The 15,604-nt window shown below is 29.1% G+C and overlaps 3 protein-coding genes across 5 annotated transcripts; 2 read left to right on the forward strand and 1 right to left on the reverse strand.

The window, feature by feature from the left end:
* LOC112553048 (uncharacterized) lies at positions 1–3,774 on the forward strand. The gene is made up of 9 exons (XM_089073413.1): positions 1–1,028; positions 1,156–1,223; positions 1,301–1,425; positions 1,733–1,829; positions 1,957–2,006; positions 2,106–2,407; positions 2,483–2,748; positions 2,866–2,985; positions 3,091–3,774. The coding sequence occupies exons 1-9, from the start codon at positions 963–965 to the stop codon at positions 3,488–3,490; spliced, it is 1,494 nt and encodes a 497-aa protein (XP_088929539.1). The 5' UTR covers positions 1–962; the 3' UTR covers positions 3,491–3,774.
* Positions 3,775–4,055: 281 nt separating this feature from the next.
* On the reverse strand, positions 4,056–10,143 carry lds (transcription termination factor lodestar). 3 transcript variants are annotated; one of them, XM_089073409.1, is made up of 12 exons: positions 9,755–10,143; positions 8,363–8,508; positions 7,988–8,218; positions 7,673–7,827; positions 7,018–7,573; positions 6,687–6,806; positions 6,294–6,511; positions 5,651–6,152; positions 5,224–5,561; positions 4,983–5,153; positions 4,715–4,914; positions 4,056–4,644 (listed from the first exon to the last, which is right to left on the reverse strand). In XM_089073409.1, exons 1-12 carry the CDS (start codon positions 9,940–9,942, stop codon positions 4,500–4,502), a joined length of 2,970 nt encoding a protein of 989 aa, XP_088929535.1. In that variant the 5' UTR covers positions 9,943–10,143; the 3' UTR covers positions 4,056–4,499. The 3 variants fall into 3 exon arrangements, with proteins under 3 accessions (XP_088929535.1, XP_088929534.1, XP_088929536.1); XM_089073408.1 differs by having other exon boundaries at positions 8,363–8,556; XM_089073410.1 differs by lacking the exon at positions 9,755–10,143 and adding an exon at positions 8,993–9,130 and having other exon boundaries at positions 8,363–8,556.
* A 1,207-nt stretch (positions 10,144–11,350) lies between these two features.
* Positions 11,351–15,336, forward strand: IntS4 (integrator complex subunit 4). Its single transcript, XM_011648768.3, has 7 exons — positions 11,351–11,544; positions 11,624–12,042; positions 12,197–12,523; positions 12,861–13,125; positions 13,333–13,795; positions 13,876–14,365; positions 14,467–15,336. The coding sequence occupies exons 1-7, from the start codon at positions 11,494–11,496 to the stop codon at positions 15,203–15,205; spliced, it is 2,754 nt and encodes a 917-aa protein (XP_011647070.2). The 5' UTR covers positions 11,351–11,493; the 3' UTR covers positions 15,206–15,336.
* The last annotated feature ends 268 nt before the right edge of the window (positions 15,337–15,604 follow it).

A 15,604-nucleotide genomic window follows, 5' to 3' on the forward strand; every position in this document is an offset into this window, starting at 1 on the left:
AAAATATTAAACTCTTATCGCTTTAAGTTATAATATATAAGTATTTAGGTTAAATGTTATATTAACTAATATTTATCTTAATTTGTAAGTATTAGATACAGAAGTAGACTTTATTCGAATAACAATTTAAAGACTCTTTAAAAACTCTCCATAAATTAAAATTTTACAAATTTCTTTAGATAATTTTTTTATCTTCATTATATAAGCGATGTACTTTGAGCATATTTTTTACTCTTACAAATTCCGTTAGAACAAATAGAATGTAATATATTCGACTTGGTTCTGTTTTATTATGCGTTTCTTTCTTGCAATTACGGAGCATATGATATAAAAGCATATGAAAGGTATTGCAAACATTACAGGATTGTTTATGCGAAGAAGATTAAATTTATAGTGAGGAAGATTAAATTTATGGTGAGGAAGATTAATTGCATATTGATATAATTGATTTCTAACAGAATGAAACTTATCGAAATCGAATCTGTATGCAGACCGAATTGCGAATCCTATCCGTTTTATGTACAATCAGTTTTGAATGTTTTTCTACATCTCGCAAAATTAGATACGAATATCTGTCTGCATCTATTTGTAACGATGACATTAATTTTCGAACGATGTTTAAAAGATCATAATGACAAAATGAATATTTGTATTAGTTTCCTAAATATCTTATATAAAATCATTAAAATGAAAACATAAAAATATCTCTATACGTATACATTTCGTTACATATTGTTCAAATTTTATCATGCTTACATTTTTGTCCTTTACAATATCCGTTAGTCTCAATATCATGAAAATATTTGTCAGATAAAGTGCTTCATGTGATTGCTAATTTCTTGCTCTATATCAAAGTCTTTCTTTTCGCAATTACATAGATTTGACTTCATCTATTCTTATTATAGGAAGCACACACATATTTCTTCTTCAGTATTATAGCTGGGATAATCAATTTGGACAAAATGAGCGACCGAGTGAAAACTGTAAATCAATATTACGATGATCTAAGATATATGATCGATAAAAAAGTGAGTATAAATACGATTAATGTACAAAATATTATATTGAAAAATTGTAAAATATAATCTTATAAACAGAAAACTTAATTTATATCGCTGTTAAAATGCTTCGATCTGTTTTTATATCTGTCTTTAGAATATATTGGAAAAGATACGTGCTTTAACAAAGAATATAAATGTTCCAAATATTAATGACAAGCGTAGGTAAATAAGAACAATAAATTAATCTTAAATTAATGGTGATATCAAAAATATAAAATGCCACTATCTTTCTTTAATAGATTCATGATAGCAGCAACTGTAATAACAGAGAATATTTTTCTTTTCAAAGCCTGCGAAGATGTAGATACGATTACTTCTATTATTGAGTACTTATATGATATTAATGGAAGAATGATGTTTGATAGTAAGTATGCGATACATTGAAATATTTAATATTTTTACTATTGTACTGTAATAATGTATCGACTTAAATTATTATTTTGTTTGTTTTTTTTTAGTTTTCTTGTATTTGTATGTAATATATGTAAGTTGCGTTTCAATTTACGTTTGGAGCATTCGTATAATTTGTACTTGTTTAATATTTGATAAACCACTAGTATAAAATGATTCTAGAAACGTAAATCTAAAGAAATACATATTGTTTTTATAGGAATTATTTTATTTTTTGTTTTGTTTGTTTTTTCTTTTCTTTTTTTTTCTTTTTTTTTTAGATCGATCATACACTTTTAACGAAATAAGCATAATATATGCGATGGATATTATATGTGAGGAATCTGAAGTCCCATTATTTTTGAAAGCTATCCTTTTGTAATTATATATTCTTACAATTATTACGATGTTAAATTAGTTATTAAAGATATTATTTTATATTTTTGACATAACATTAAATTAATATTATCATATATTTTATGAATGTCATTTTTATATTTTTCAGGAACAATTCTAATCCGACTGTTGATAAACAATATGACAAAATAACATTTGGTAAGAGATATACAATATAATATATATATAAGAGATATAAATCTAAAATATAAATTAGTTATTCTTTATTTTAAAATCAAAATTTTTTAATTTATATAGATTACATCAATGAAATGATTTTGCTAGAAGATTCAGACTTATATGCAGTTATTAGCTATTTAAAGATTAAGCCTTCTTCTCTATCAAAGATAACCACAATTTTTGTTCAAGAAACAATAAAGGAAAAATTTTTATGGCTTATAAAAAAACATTTAGACTTTGCCCGTTGTATGAATTTATCCGTTTCTGTATTTCAAACAAGTCAAGAATTAAACTCGGCTTATAAGCTTGAAGTTTTACATATGGTGTCTATATGGTCAGAAGATATTATAGTTGCAAAAAATTTGGCACTGTCCTTAAATGTAATAAAATTTAAATGATGTAAAACAATTATTAGAATTATCTATAGCTTTATTGAAATAATTTCTGCTTTATAGAGAGATATTGTATTCATAAATTCAAACATGGAATTCTGCAGTGGTAGCTACTTTCTTTTCAAATACCAACAGTGTTATGACATATTTACTGAATATTACAATGTATGCCCAGAAGATTATATGTATACAGATAAAAATAAAAAGAAGGTACTTGAAATATACAATCTTTTTTATGATGGCAAATGGCAAATTCCCTTAAAAGCAACATATTGGACGATGTGGAATGAAATTAAACGTGGAAATATTATGTATGCAAACGCAACCAAGTACGAAATATCTTCCTTGTTTTTCTTTTTTACCAATAAACTTCTGCAATAATTTTTGGATTTAAGAAACTTAATAAAACTGACATAGTAAATTTGTATTTAAATAATTTTTTGCAGGTCCGATATAACAAAGTGTGCACTATCGGCTAAGAACGGATTCACAACTTGGAGTACTTGGTCTATGGCTTCTAGGATAGAAACATTGTATAAACTCGCATCTATATTAGAATGCCAGAAGTTCGTTAATTTTTTAAGCATTTTTTTCTATACATCTTCAACTTTCTTTCTATTATTCAATTTTGTGTCTTAATAATTCTTTAACAAATGTGTTCTCTTTTTCAGTAAATATTCAATAGCAGAAATAATATTACAATGTATAAAATTGCCAAAAGTATCAGAAAATGCATTAGTTTGTTATCAAGATGAAAGATTAGAAGTGAGCAACATGAGTAAATCAAGAGGTATTATCTGGCTACAAGAATATATCTCTCATGAATCGCGTTTGTTTTATAATCTGATAACAGCTTTAATTAAAGGCAATTCTGTTATTGTGTTAAGTAATGAAGAATCGTGTACTATAGCATCTTACTGTAACATGTTTACAATAGCTGGAATACCTCCTGGTGTTATAAATTGGTTATCCAGTAAAGATACATTTACTATTGATATTTACCGAAAAATACTATTACAATTAAGTTTGATAAGTTCTTCAATGAAATATATTATACACCCTCTTAAATAATTTTAAAAACATCATATATTAATATTTATCCGTGCTAAGTCTATATCCATTTTTACAATTTTTTTTCTTTTCCTATCTATTAAAGCATATTCACAATTTTTAAATGTTATAATTTTCAAATATTATTATCTACATATATTCATATTATAAATTATTAATTAGTCTTAAACATAAATTCTATATTGCTTAAATTTAATATTTGTTTTTCATATTTATTCTTTAATCTTTAATATTTTATTACGAATTGCACATTTAAAGATATTAAATTCTCAGATTTAAAGCATTATATTCAGTGTTTATATCTTAATTAATAAATATTAGATATACAAATAAATTTTATTTAAATAACAATTTAGTTCAATTTAAAAACCTTTTATAAAATAAAACTTTATATACTCCTTTCAATTATTTTCTTATCTCTATTATATAAACTATCTACTTTGCCTTTCTTACAACATTCGACATAAAATATAATCAACAAAAAATATTACCAAAAATATTACTAAAAACTAGCAATACGATAAAAAATGCATATATATTGAGTATGTAATAAAACAATACTATATCTCATTATATTTTAATTTATTGAACTTGTATTTTTAAAATGAACAGTATTTTATATTATGTGCTTGAAAAAAATATTAATCCTCCCAATGTAATTATAAAATAAATGTCGCATATTTTTATTCTTAAGAATATATCACATCGATTTATATCGACATGAACTAGCTTAGAAAACAACAATAAATAAAATATACATAACAAAATTAAAACAAAATCATATTATATAAGTCTAAATAAATAAAATTAATAAAAAAAGAATACATACATCGTCCATAGGAGATTACCATAGTGATATTATTAGTGATATAATTCGTTATTCCATTTAGTAAAATATATATTGTAAAAGTAAATTTTTAAGAATTATTTAACAAAAAATTGTATACGCTTAAGATAAAATTCGAGTAAAATTATATTGTTTCAATATTTTATTCCAAAATTTTATAAATTAAAAACCAAATAACGACTTCAGATCGTTTAGTGTAAGTTTAGTGGCATTAGTCTTGGTACCGCTCAATACGTTCGTCGCTATTTCAAGTTTTCGTTCTTGCAATGTTTTGATACGTTCTTCTATTGTATTAGCACAAATAAATCTGAAATAGAAACGCAAAGATATTAAAAGAAATTTTACAAGAAATGCATGAGAATCAAACATATACCAACTTGTAAATGTATACATTCTTTGTTTGACCAAAACGGTAAATCCTATCTTGTGCTTGTGTTTCTAACTGCGGATTCCAATGGATGTCAAATAATAACAAATGATTGCCGCCTACCAAATTTAATCCTACTCCGCCAGCCGTAAGCGAAAGCAATAAAATTTTTGGACCGGAATTTCGACTGTTAAAAGATTCCATTATACCCTAAAAGAAAAACACATAAGCATTCATTTTTAACAAGATGCAATAATATATATGAACAAAATCCATACTTGTCGATCTTTGATAGCAACATTTCCTGTAAACTTGCTAAATGTAGCACCTTTTATCAAGGGCAAATGTGTTGCTATAACATCCAATAATGTCGCCCATTGCGAAACGATAATGAGTTTATCATCATCCTTTTGTAAAATTTGTTTGACCGTGTTAAGCAGCACCCTCATCTGAATCATTATGTGTCGCATTAATCAAATAAAATTGTGCATCATCTCATATTATATAATTATAATATACCTTTGAACTAATGCGATTGTCATCAAATACCGGATTCTCAGATGTGAGTACATTTCCAACTATCCTCTGATCAATACCGATTTCATTCTCCTCTGTATTATCCTCGATTCCGTTAAGGGATATATTATTTACTCGCGATAATAAATCAGCATCCACGTTTTCTATATCCATCATCCCGCTCTGTTTCACGTCTTCTTGATCCAACATGGCGTGAATCAATGCCGGGTGGCAACATACCTGACGCAATCGCAACAGAAGTACCAAAATTTCATGTGTCTTTACATCAGCGTGCATCGATAACAATTTGTTTTGCGCTTTGGTAAACTGAGTATCTTTATCTTAAAAAAAGAAAAGCACAGATAATTGTACATTTAACTGATACATTTTAATGACAAGATACATTTTACTTCGAGTAAAATTATCTTACTTGGATTCGCGAGAAAGGCAGGTTTATCATATTTTCCACCATACAAATCGAACATGTGTTCCTTCTCCGCGCGTTGAGCTAAGAATTGTGCGAACAGGGTACGAGAATAAATTAAAATTTTCTCATACACCAATTGCTCCTGAGGGTCTAATTGCACAGTCACCTCCTCGATAAACTTTTCAGGTAAATTTTCTAAATCACCTTTCGCCATCAATTCTTGTTTAGTTCTTCGTAACATCAATGTCTTCATGACCGTCGCTAATCTCTGATGACCGGCAGCATTTTTATTATCTACCCATCGCTTCCAAACATGTAGATCATCAAATGGTGAACATCGAAGAAACTTTAAAATGGAATACAAATCTAATTCTTTGTTTTGTATAGGAGTGCCGGTAAGAGCCCATCGTTTGGTCGCAACAAGTCCACAAACAGCTTCAGATGCCTGACTCTTATGATTTCTTACTATATGAGCTTCATCGAGTATAACTCTCTTCCAGTTAATCTGTAAATAAATTTTAATAATTTGCGAATCTAAGATTTCTCTCTATTAAAATACGTCTGTATATTATACATTCTAAAAATTATAATTCTATTTCTATTTGTTTATTCATTAATCAAATAATATTTGTGGGCTTTAATTCACCTTGTACAGTGTAGATTTGGATTTATGTTCTCGAGATAATATATTATACGTCGTAATAACCATATCATTTTTCGCCAATCGTTTAGGAACATTCTGTCGATTGCTACCATGATGTACTTCAACAGACAATAAACCGCGTTTGCATCTGTTTCGCACTTCATTTTCCCATTGCGACAATAAGGATGCGGGACATACTACCAATGTGCCACCTTTAGGATCTAGAAATCACGTATTTAGTATAATTACTTCAATTATTTTATAATGTTAGATTTATATTATACAATGTCACAACATATTTAGATGACTCCAAGCTAAGAAAAAAATAAATAAAAATAATATAGAAAAACAAGATTTTTATTAAATTCTATAAAATATTATTAAACTCTTACATACATGAAGGTTTCGTCTTACTGGCCCATTCCTCATTATCATCACTATCATTATCAGGATTAGCAAGAGTGGTCATAATCAATGCTATCATAGTTAATGTTTTGCCCAAACCCATATCATCAGCTGTGAATCCAAAAAAATTCAAAAATAAACTTCTTTAGATAAAAGTAATTAAATTCTTTTTTGAATTTAATATTAATATAAGTAATAGTAATAGTAAATAATATAACGAGCCAAGACAAGTTTTGAATAAATCTTGTCTACTGAGTAATGTTATCTATTATCTTGTTGATAAATAGAATATTGTGAGAATTGCTATTTCTTAGATATTTACCTAAAACACCACCGGATGGTTTTTGCTGTTCTCTCCATAAAAGCCACGCGAGACCGTGCTGTTGGTGTGGCATTAACTGTACCTTTAATCCTCTTGGATCTTCCGCTTTCTCATTCTCCAATGGACGAGCTATGAGTGATCCGTGCAAATCTTGTAATCGTTCCATTGTTAAAGCAAGCTCCTTATCTCTTGTCGCTTGTGCTTTTTTGCCCAACTCCCTTAATTCAGGAGATGTGGTAGGTTTCGTTGGTATCCCGTCTATACCCAAATATGAATAATCTTCATCATCCAAGTATGGCTCATCTTTGAATAACGATTCCGTTGCCAAATATGAATCTCCTTCATCCAAGTATGGCTCGTCTTTGAGCAATAGTTTCTTTGCCAAGTGTAATTTTTCCGTGACTTTAGTTCTTTGACTATTAAACTTTTGCACCAAAGGGGTATTTTCCAATTCAAGTGTCAATTCTTCGATTTCTTTTTCTTTCTCGCGTATGCTTTCTCGTAATCTCTTCCCCTCATCAGGTAATACTTTGATATTTCCTTCAGTGAGTAATAACTAAAAATATGTCATACATGTATGTTTTTAACTATTCGTACATTGTACACCAATTATCTAAGTTACTTATTGTTAATAATTAAATATGTTTATATGTACTTTTGACTTGGTTAATTGATTTTTAAGCTGTTCTAACTTGCAAACCATCATTGCTCTTTTCTGTGCTACCAATGGATCTATATTTCCAACACCAATTTCTTGTTTCGCAAAAGACATTGCAAATTCGGATTCACTATTTTGTCCAGAACCGGAATCTATAAATTATGATATATAGATAAATTATGATATATATTATTTAAAACAATATTTATTTATCCAAAATTAAAAAAAAAATATATATATATAAAACACACACACACACACACACACACACACACACACACACACAGAGCAGACATAAAAAAATGGAAATACCTGAATCAAGCTCGATAGTTACAGGTATATCATGAGATGTTTCATTTTCCATATTTGTTATTTTATCATTTTGGTCAATATCACTTTGTTCATGTAAATTATTATTGTTAACAAAACTTTCATCGGTAAGAGAATCATTAGAAGAATTAAGTTTCAATTCTTTTATATCTTCCTTGGTATTATCGTGAGTAACATCTTTCCTTTTTTTACCTCTGCTTTCTGTTGGGGAATCTATATAAAAATAACATAATTACATTCTCTCAAGTAAAAATTGTAGAATATCATTTTAGCAGCAGATATTTATACAATATACAATATACAAAATTACAGTTTTATATATAATATTATAATCTTTACTTGTAAGATAATCCTTACCTGAATCAGAATTATAAATATTACTGAAATCATTAATTGAATGATATTCTTCTTTATCATCTTCATGATTTGTCCTTTCAGAATCATTATCTTCATCAGAAGAATCTAATATTTTATATTTTTTAATTTTTTTCTTATTCTTGTTTCTGAGAAATTGAAAATTTGGTGTATCATCATCGTCACTAAATTTATCCCTGCATATTATAAACATTTATAAGAAAAATCAATCTTTTAATATTTATATTTTAATAATTACATATTTACTTAATTTGTTATAATTATTATAATTAAAATAAATAAAATTAGAAATAGAGAAATTAGTGAAGATTACAATAGAATACATATGATGCCAAAAAAAATATATTGTATTCTAAATAAATAATTTAAAAAAAAATTTGAGATTAAAACTATGTAATAAAATAAATATAATGTAGTATTTAAAATATATAAAATATATAATATATAAAATATATAATTGTTTAGTTTTTCACAAAAATAAAATAAAAAAATAAAATAATTCTATTTTTACAAGACTTTTTAAAAAAGTCAGTTTTTAGTGTTACATAGATATATACATATATATTCAACTAAGGTTAATTGTAAAATTTATTCAGATGCTTTTACTTTTACCATGTAATTAACATCAATTTAAAAAATTGAGTTTTATATGTATGTAAGACTCAATTTTTTTTTTTAATTGATTTTAATTGATTTTAATAAGCAAAAGTAAAAACATCTAAATAAATTTTACAATTTCAAAATCCAATTACAATATATAACACACACACACACACACACACACACACACACACACACACACACACACACACACACCGCGCGCGCGCGCGCGCACATCACACGCGCGCGCACCACACGCACATCACACGCGCGCGCACCACACGCCGCGCGCACACACACGCATGCGCACATACGCGCACGCGCACACACATTATTTTATTAGAAAGACAGAACTAGCAATTATAAAAAATATAAAATTTAATAAAACGAAAAATTTCGAAAAATTAAAAAAAATTTTTTAAATTAAATGCCGTTACAAAAAAATTTTTTATATGTGAGATCTAAGATCGTGAAGAAGCGATCTCACAAATATTTACACCGTGTTTGGATCAAATATAAAGTCAGACTAAACACATGATGTAAATTAGACCACTAATGCTGATATAATTCGAAAAAAAATCATGTCAAATTCTAAGAAATGATATTTTGAGATAATCGTCCAGTATTTTTGTATTTTTTTTTTTCTTTAGCTGGAAAAATTGCAATTGTATCGCAAATCGCAATCATCAATGTGATTTCTTTGTCGCAAACGAAAGTCACTTTTTGCACGACTACGTCACTGGGATTTAACTGAGATGATTGTCAAGTACGCACCTTCTCGGTGTCAACATCTCGGACAGATCGACATTACTACTATCGTTGATGCTCTCATCGATGACGATCCGTCTATCACTTTCCCTCGAACTGTTGGCGAAATCCTCGTCGCTGTCGGAGATGACAACGGAATCGCCCTCGTGCCGATAACCCGAGGAATCACGCCACTGCGTGAAACTTCGTTCCATTTCTCGCTCGAATATAATTCGCAACGAGTAAACGATATAACGTAAACGTAAGTAAGTAAGTAAGAACTATATATTTATAGTCGTGCGGTCGTTTCTCCAGATTATTGTCGAACTAGACCGTCCACTTTGCCACCGTTTGCCCTTTTGTCTGTTAACGTTTCGCCGATCCGTCACAACTCGTACAAACCTGCACGGGATAACCAACTCGAATTTTAAATCTGTTGCCAACAGTATATGATTCTTGAGATTTTTCAAGGAAAATCGATGTTGTATCGAGATGAATCATTTTGTCGTGTTTTCGCGCGAATCGACATGAATTCAAACAAAAGTGAAAATATTTTAAGTATAAATTATTATTTAAATAATTATTTAAAAAATTCAAATAGGAGTAAATAATTTTAAAATAATTTTAAATATTAAAATTTAAAATTCAATTTTTTAAATTTAAAATTTAAAATTTAAATTTTTAAATTTAAATTTTTAATTTAAATTTTTAAATTCAAATTTAAAAATTTAAAAATTTAAAAATTTAAATTTAAAAATTTAAAAATTTAAATTTAAAAATTTAAAAATTTAAATTTAAAAATTTAAAAATTTAAATTTAAAAATTTAAAAATTTAAATTTAAAAATTCAAATTTAAAAATTTAAAAATTTAAATTTAAAAATTCAAATTTAAAAATTTAAATTTTTAAATTTAAATTTTTTAATTTAAAATTTAAATTTTTTAATTTAAAATTTTTAATATTTTAAAATATTTTAAATAATTAATTGAATTTATTTTATATAAAAGACTTTAACCAAGATTCTGCTTGCTGAGAAAATGCTATGTTTCGCATTGTAGTTTGTTAGTTAAAATAATTTTATTTTAAATTATTGTAAATAATTTCTTAAATAATTTTTTCAATTATTGAAAAATTTATTTTTTGTAACAACTGATACAAATATAAAAATTAAATGTTTAATATTGTAATTTAATTTCTTATTTTAATAATAATAGTTTTTGAATGATTATTAAAAATTTTTTATTTGAAATATTTTAATCTTAAAGCGGCTATCTAAAGCAGATTAGAAATTAAGATTAAAATTAGTGAATTTTGTTCGGATTGGTCAAATTCCAAATTTTATTCTAATGTCGATCTCAATCTTTGATTTTTATTTGCATTACTTCATGTGTTTTAAACAATATGTTAAACAATTTGCGTAAAGAAAGTAATTAAACATATGAACAAAAGTTAGGTTAGAAACAACAAATATACTTAGAAAATTTGTTGTAAATTCTAATAAATCCATTTTAATTATAAATTAAATTAATCTGAGTTTAGTCGAAGTTTTTTGAAATATCTTGATATCGATTATATGAATTATCGATATCGAGATATTTAAAATTTTGTCTATAAAAGTTGGCAGTACTGTATATCAATTCAAGGCATGATATATTTGTATATGATTTGCGAGAAGGTTATATCGTATATTAAAATTAAAATATGTTAGAAAATAATAGAGATAGTGCTTATCTCTAATTTATAATGAAATAAGCATTTGTCCCAAAAATGGCAGCTTTAATGAAGAAACGAGTGCTAGCTGAATTTAATCAGAGTCAGGTAGTAAGATTTATTTCCTTCTGTTTACAAAGTGTATAGCTAAATCATTATTTTAATAAATTACAAAATTTCTATTTAGATTATTAACGAACAACCCCCCAAGCGACTAAAGACTCTGAGATTATTATCGACAAGTAGCTCAAAAAGTGCTACTGACAGCAGCTCAGCATTAGCTTATATAGAATGCCTAGAAAAATGTAAGAGTGGAAATGATGCTTTACAACTGCTTGTTCGTATTTCGGATACTATAGCGTATATAACACCGGAAGATGTTTCTGTCGCTATAAAAAAGCTAGCGGAGAGATTTGCTGTTGAGAACGAAGCTGCAGTTCGAGCTAAGATTTTCTGGGTGTTTGCTGAATTGGGAGAAGTAACACCAGACACATTGGAAAAAGCAAAAATTGTAAATGAAACAGCTGAGCTTTTAAGAAATGAGGAATCACACAAAGTAAAGAGTCAGGGACTAGCGACGCTGTTAAAATTGGGAGATTATCAAAGGTATACAAGTATGCTGTATCTTGTATATTTTCTTTTTTTTTATCTTTTTAGAAATAAATAATTTTGTTTGTAACTTAAATATTTGCTGTAAGAGAAAAGATAAATTCCATTTATCTTTTTCCATCAATAAATTAATGAACAAATTTTTTTGTAGGACACTAGTATTAAAGCTTGCACAGGAACATCTGCCTGATACATGGCATGGTGTTCAAACACGATGTCTTTCTATCATTGGACGTTATCTAACTGCAAATACTGCTGATGATATTTTATCATTAATCGGCAATTATGCACATTCTCAAGATCCAAGAGTACGTGCTCAAGCTTTTGAGACTATGGCAGAGTTGCATTCTCATAGAGGCTGCAGGCTTCCTGCAAGTTTCTTTAAAGAAGCTTGTGCAGCTCTTCGTGATGATTACGAGATTGTACGCCGAGCTGTTTTGAAACTTATCTGGCTTCTTGGTAGAGAATATCCTGAAAAGTTAGTATATGGCATAAGCATAAATATATTTTAAAGATCAGTCCTTACGATGAATTTTTTTCAATATCTAAATCAAGGTAATGCTAATCACACGAGTTAAACCACACGAGTTAATTATTTATTCGACTTTTTACTCTTTTATTTATTTTTAACTATCTAAATCAGTTTCAAAACTGAAATGTAACGAAAAATGTATATGTTTTGAGATTTAGAATTGAATTTGAAATCTATTTATTATAAGTTATTTTATATAGTCATGTGTAATTTTAAATTCTTTTTTTTTAACTCTGTTATTATGTTATTTTGTTTCTAAAATTGTTTTTTTTATATGTTACAGTATTGTTGTTGGAACTGATGGAGAAGATGTACGTATGGTGGACTGTGCTTTTTCACAAATTTGCAGTCTTATGGGTGATTTGTCACCTCGAGTAAGAGCTTCGGCGATGTCGCTTTTGGGAACTATGAAAAGTGTATCGCGTCGTTATATCGAACAAGCGTTGGATAAAAAACAGAAAGTAGTTGAAACAGACAGATCCGAGGTTGAAGAGAAAAGTGGATCTTGCGGAGCATTTATTCATGGTTTAGAAGATGAATTTTTAGAGGTACACATTTATTTACAATATATACAATAATAATTTTCTTAAAATATTTAATTTATCAATTCAAAAATTTATTATTATGTCTCAATCAAGTTTTATCCAAAATTTAATTTTTTAATTCTAAAATTTTATTTTGGAAATTTTATTTTTATTTTTTTATATTTTATATTTTATTTGCTTTTTATCGATTATAACTAAATATCATTTCAGGTAAGAACAGCAGCAGTAGAAGCGCTCTGCACACTTTCATTAGAACAACCAAGTATAGCTAGAATTTCATTGGACTTTATGGTGGATATGTTCAATGATGAAATCCAGGATGTTAGATTAAGAGCTATCGAATCGTTAAGAAAAATGTCAGCAAGCGTAACTCTTCGAGAGGACCAGTTGGAAACAATTTTAGGCGCATTGGAAGATTTCTCGGGAGAAGTGAGAGAAGGCTTGCACGCTATGCTAGCCGCTAGTCATCTCGCCACTACCAATTGTCTTTACATGTGTGTTAATCGTTTGCTAGATAATTTAACTCGATATCCTCAGGACAGGGAGAGTATCAGAAGTTGTTTAGCAGCATTAGGTGCATCACATCCATATTTAACGTTGCCTCTAGTACCACAACTTCTCGGCCGACATCCCTTTTTCGACACGCCCGAGCCAGATGTAGATGAACCGTCTTGTATCCTTTAAACAGTCTCTTGTTCTGTAATCGCAGACTTTCTTTAAATTACATTTAATATTCTTAACTTTTCACGATAGATGCAAGTGTACTTGTTTTAATCTTCAACGCCGCGTTACATTGTCCAAGTATGCACGCTCTGTTTACAGAGCATGCTTCCAAACATTATCATTATTTGCGCGACACCATGCCGCATCTGGTTCCGCGACTACGGCCAGCACTTACAAGCGGCTCGGGAATCAAGACGGAAGATATAGATAACGAAGAGATCAGAGATCAACGTGGTCGAGAATTTTTGGAGAAAATGGTAGCCGGTATCGAGAATGCTAGACCGGGAGGCAGAGTTCATACACAGCTTTTGGAAACCGCAGCCATTGATCTTGATCGCTTAGCAGAGATGGATCATCACATGGAAGGCGCGGCACGTTTCACCGCCTTGTATATTCGATGCCTGCTGTTATTGAGGTCCGTCCTCAAAGAATGTTCCATGTCCTCGGCAACATCTATTTCGGTTAGCTCGATACCGAATACCAACAACAATATCTTTGTTCTTCTTCAACATACGCAAAAGTATGTATACCTTTAATATGGTACTGTTGGAAATTGATATAAAAAATTTTTTAAATGGATAAAAAAATAATACAAGAATTTACACAAAAAATTTTTTTCAGATTACAACGTTTATTTAGTGGATTAGGCGAGAACGAAATTATATTGGCCAATGATATGTGGTTAAAAGCGCTAGCTATAGAATTAGTTAGAGTAACTAAGAGCGCGACCGGCAGTGCGTTACCACTAGCTCGTTACTTCCTATCGGAAGCGGACGCTTTGCCTCAAGATACATCGAGGCTGCCGCCGTTCTCCAGAGCTCTGGTTCTGCAGATACCCACTCTGGCGGATGTGAAACCGGGTTCTTTGACGCGGCTCTTAGTACCGTTGCTATTGACACCAGTGATTCAGGGAGAAGAACGACTGCCGAGACCATCAGCGACAACGCGCTTTTGCCGAGCGTACATCGAGGAACCGAGAGGCGACGCCGATGCCGCACTAAAATTCACGGGCGGTCTTTTGCTAGGAATCTCCCTAAATGCCAAGATATTGAATCTACGCGACCCTTCTACACTGCGAATAAAGCTGAGGCATCCGGATCAACAAGTGCAATTATTGTTACCGCGACAGTCAGATCTGCGTATGCAGCAATCCAATCAGAAAGATTACAGATTGAGGACGACGGTTCTTCTGTCGCATCAAGTATGGATGGAGCCCTGTAACGTAGAGATTTCCTTGGCATTGCTGTTACCTTCTGCTTCGATTTGCACACACTCGCCTTTAGATGATCCATGTGTAATTGATTTATGTAAACCTACGAAAGTGTCAATTGCACCGAAAGCCATTAAAAGAGGCATATGATACGATTACATCGTTATACAATAATCAATTTATACTTTCCGATTATTCAATTTGTATTTTTACAGATCAAGATTTAATACTTGACGCATATAGAGAATTAGTTTGTTAATAAAACATACTATTTAAACACATTTGTTAATTTGTTGTACAAAGAAATCATTACGATATAATACGAAGTAAAAAAAGATCGAGATAATATTTATCGTAGAGACCTGATTTCGAATCGAATGTCACTAAATTTTGAGCAGTAAGGTAAAATAACAGATTTCTTGAACATGTTAGAACAATAATTTGTTAAGTGAAAATCAAAAACTAATTTTGTTTTTCATCCAACAAAACTAAAAGATCATGCAAAAGATGTGTAAAAAACAATAAGGATAAAAATATGTTTAAATGTTA

Source organism: Pogonomyrmex barbatus, unplaced genomic scaffold (assembly GCF_055798465.1).
Source record: "Pogonomyrmex barbatus isolate J1 unplaced genomic scaffold, ASM5579846v1 scaffold15, whole genome shotgun sequence".
NCBI classification, from domain to species: Eukaryota; Metazoa; Arthropoda; class Insecta; order Hymenoptera; family Formicidae; genus Pogonomyrmex; species Pogonomyrmex barbatus.

Bases quoted from the DNA above. Each gene is read 5' to 3' on its own strand.
- lds (XM_089073408.1), bottom strand. From the start codon at position 9,942: ATGGAACGAAGTTTCACGCAGTGGCGTGATTCCTCGGGTTATCGGCAC. The intron at 6,512-6,686 runs GTATGTAAGAGT...CGTGATTTCTAG, and splicing joins CAGTAAGACGAAACCTTCAT to ATCCTAAAGGTGGCACATTG. The intron at 6,153-6,293 runs GTGAATTAAAGC...ATTTATTTACAG, and splicing joins CCAAATCTACACTGTACAAG to ATTAACTGGAAGAGAGTTAT.
- IntS4 (XM_011648768.3), top strand. From the start codon at position 11,494: ATGGCAGCTTTAATGAAGAAACGAGTGCTAGCTGAATTTAATCAGAGT. The intron at 11,545-11,623 runs GTAGTAAGATTT...ATTTCTATTTAG, and splicing joins CTGAATTTAATCAGAGTCAG to ATTATTAACGAACAACCCCC. The intron at 12,043-12,196 runs GTATACAAGTAT...ATTTTTTTGTAG, and splicing joins AAATTGGGAGATTATCAAAG to GACACTAGTATTAAAGCTTG.
- LOC112553048 (XM_089073413.1), top strand. From the start codon at position 963: ATGAGCGACCGAGTGAAAACTGTAAATCAATATTACGATGATCTAAGA. The intron at 1,426-1,732 runs GTAAGTATGCGA...TTTTTTTTTTAG, and splicing joins TGGAAGAATGATGTTTGATA to ATCGATCATACACTTTTAAC. The intron at 2,007-2,105 runs GTAAGAGATATA...TAATTTATATAG, and splicing joins ATATGACAAAATAACATTTG to ATTACATCAATGAAATGATT.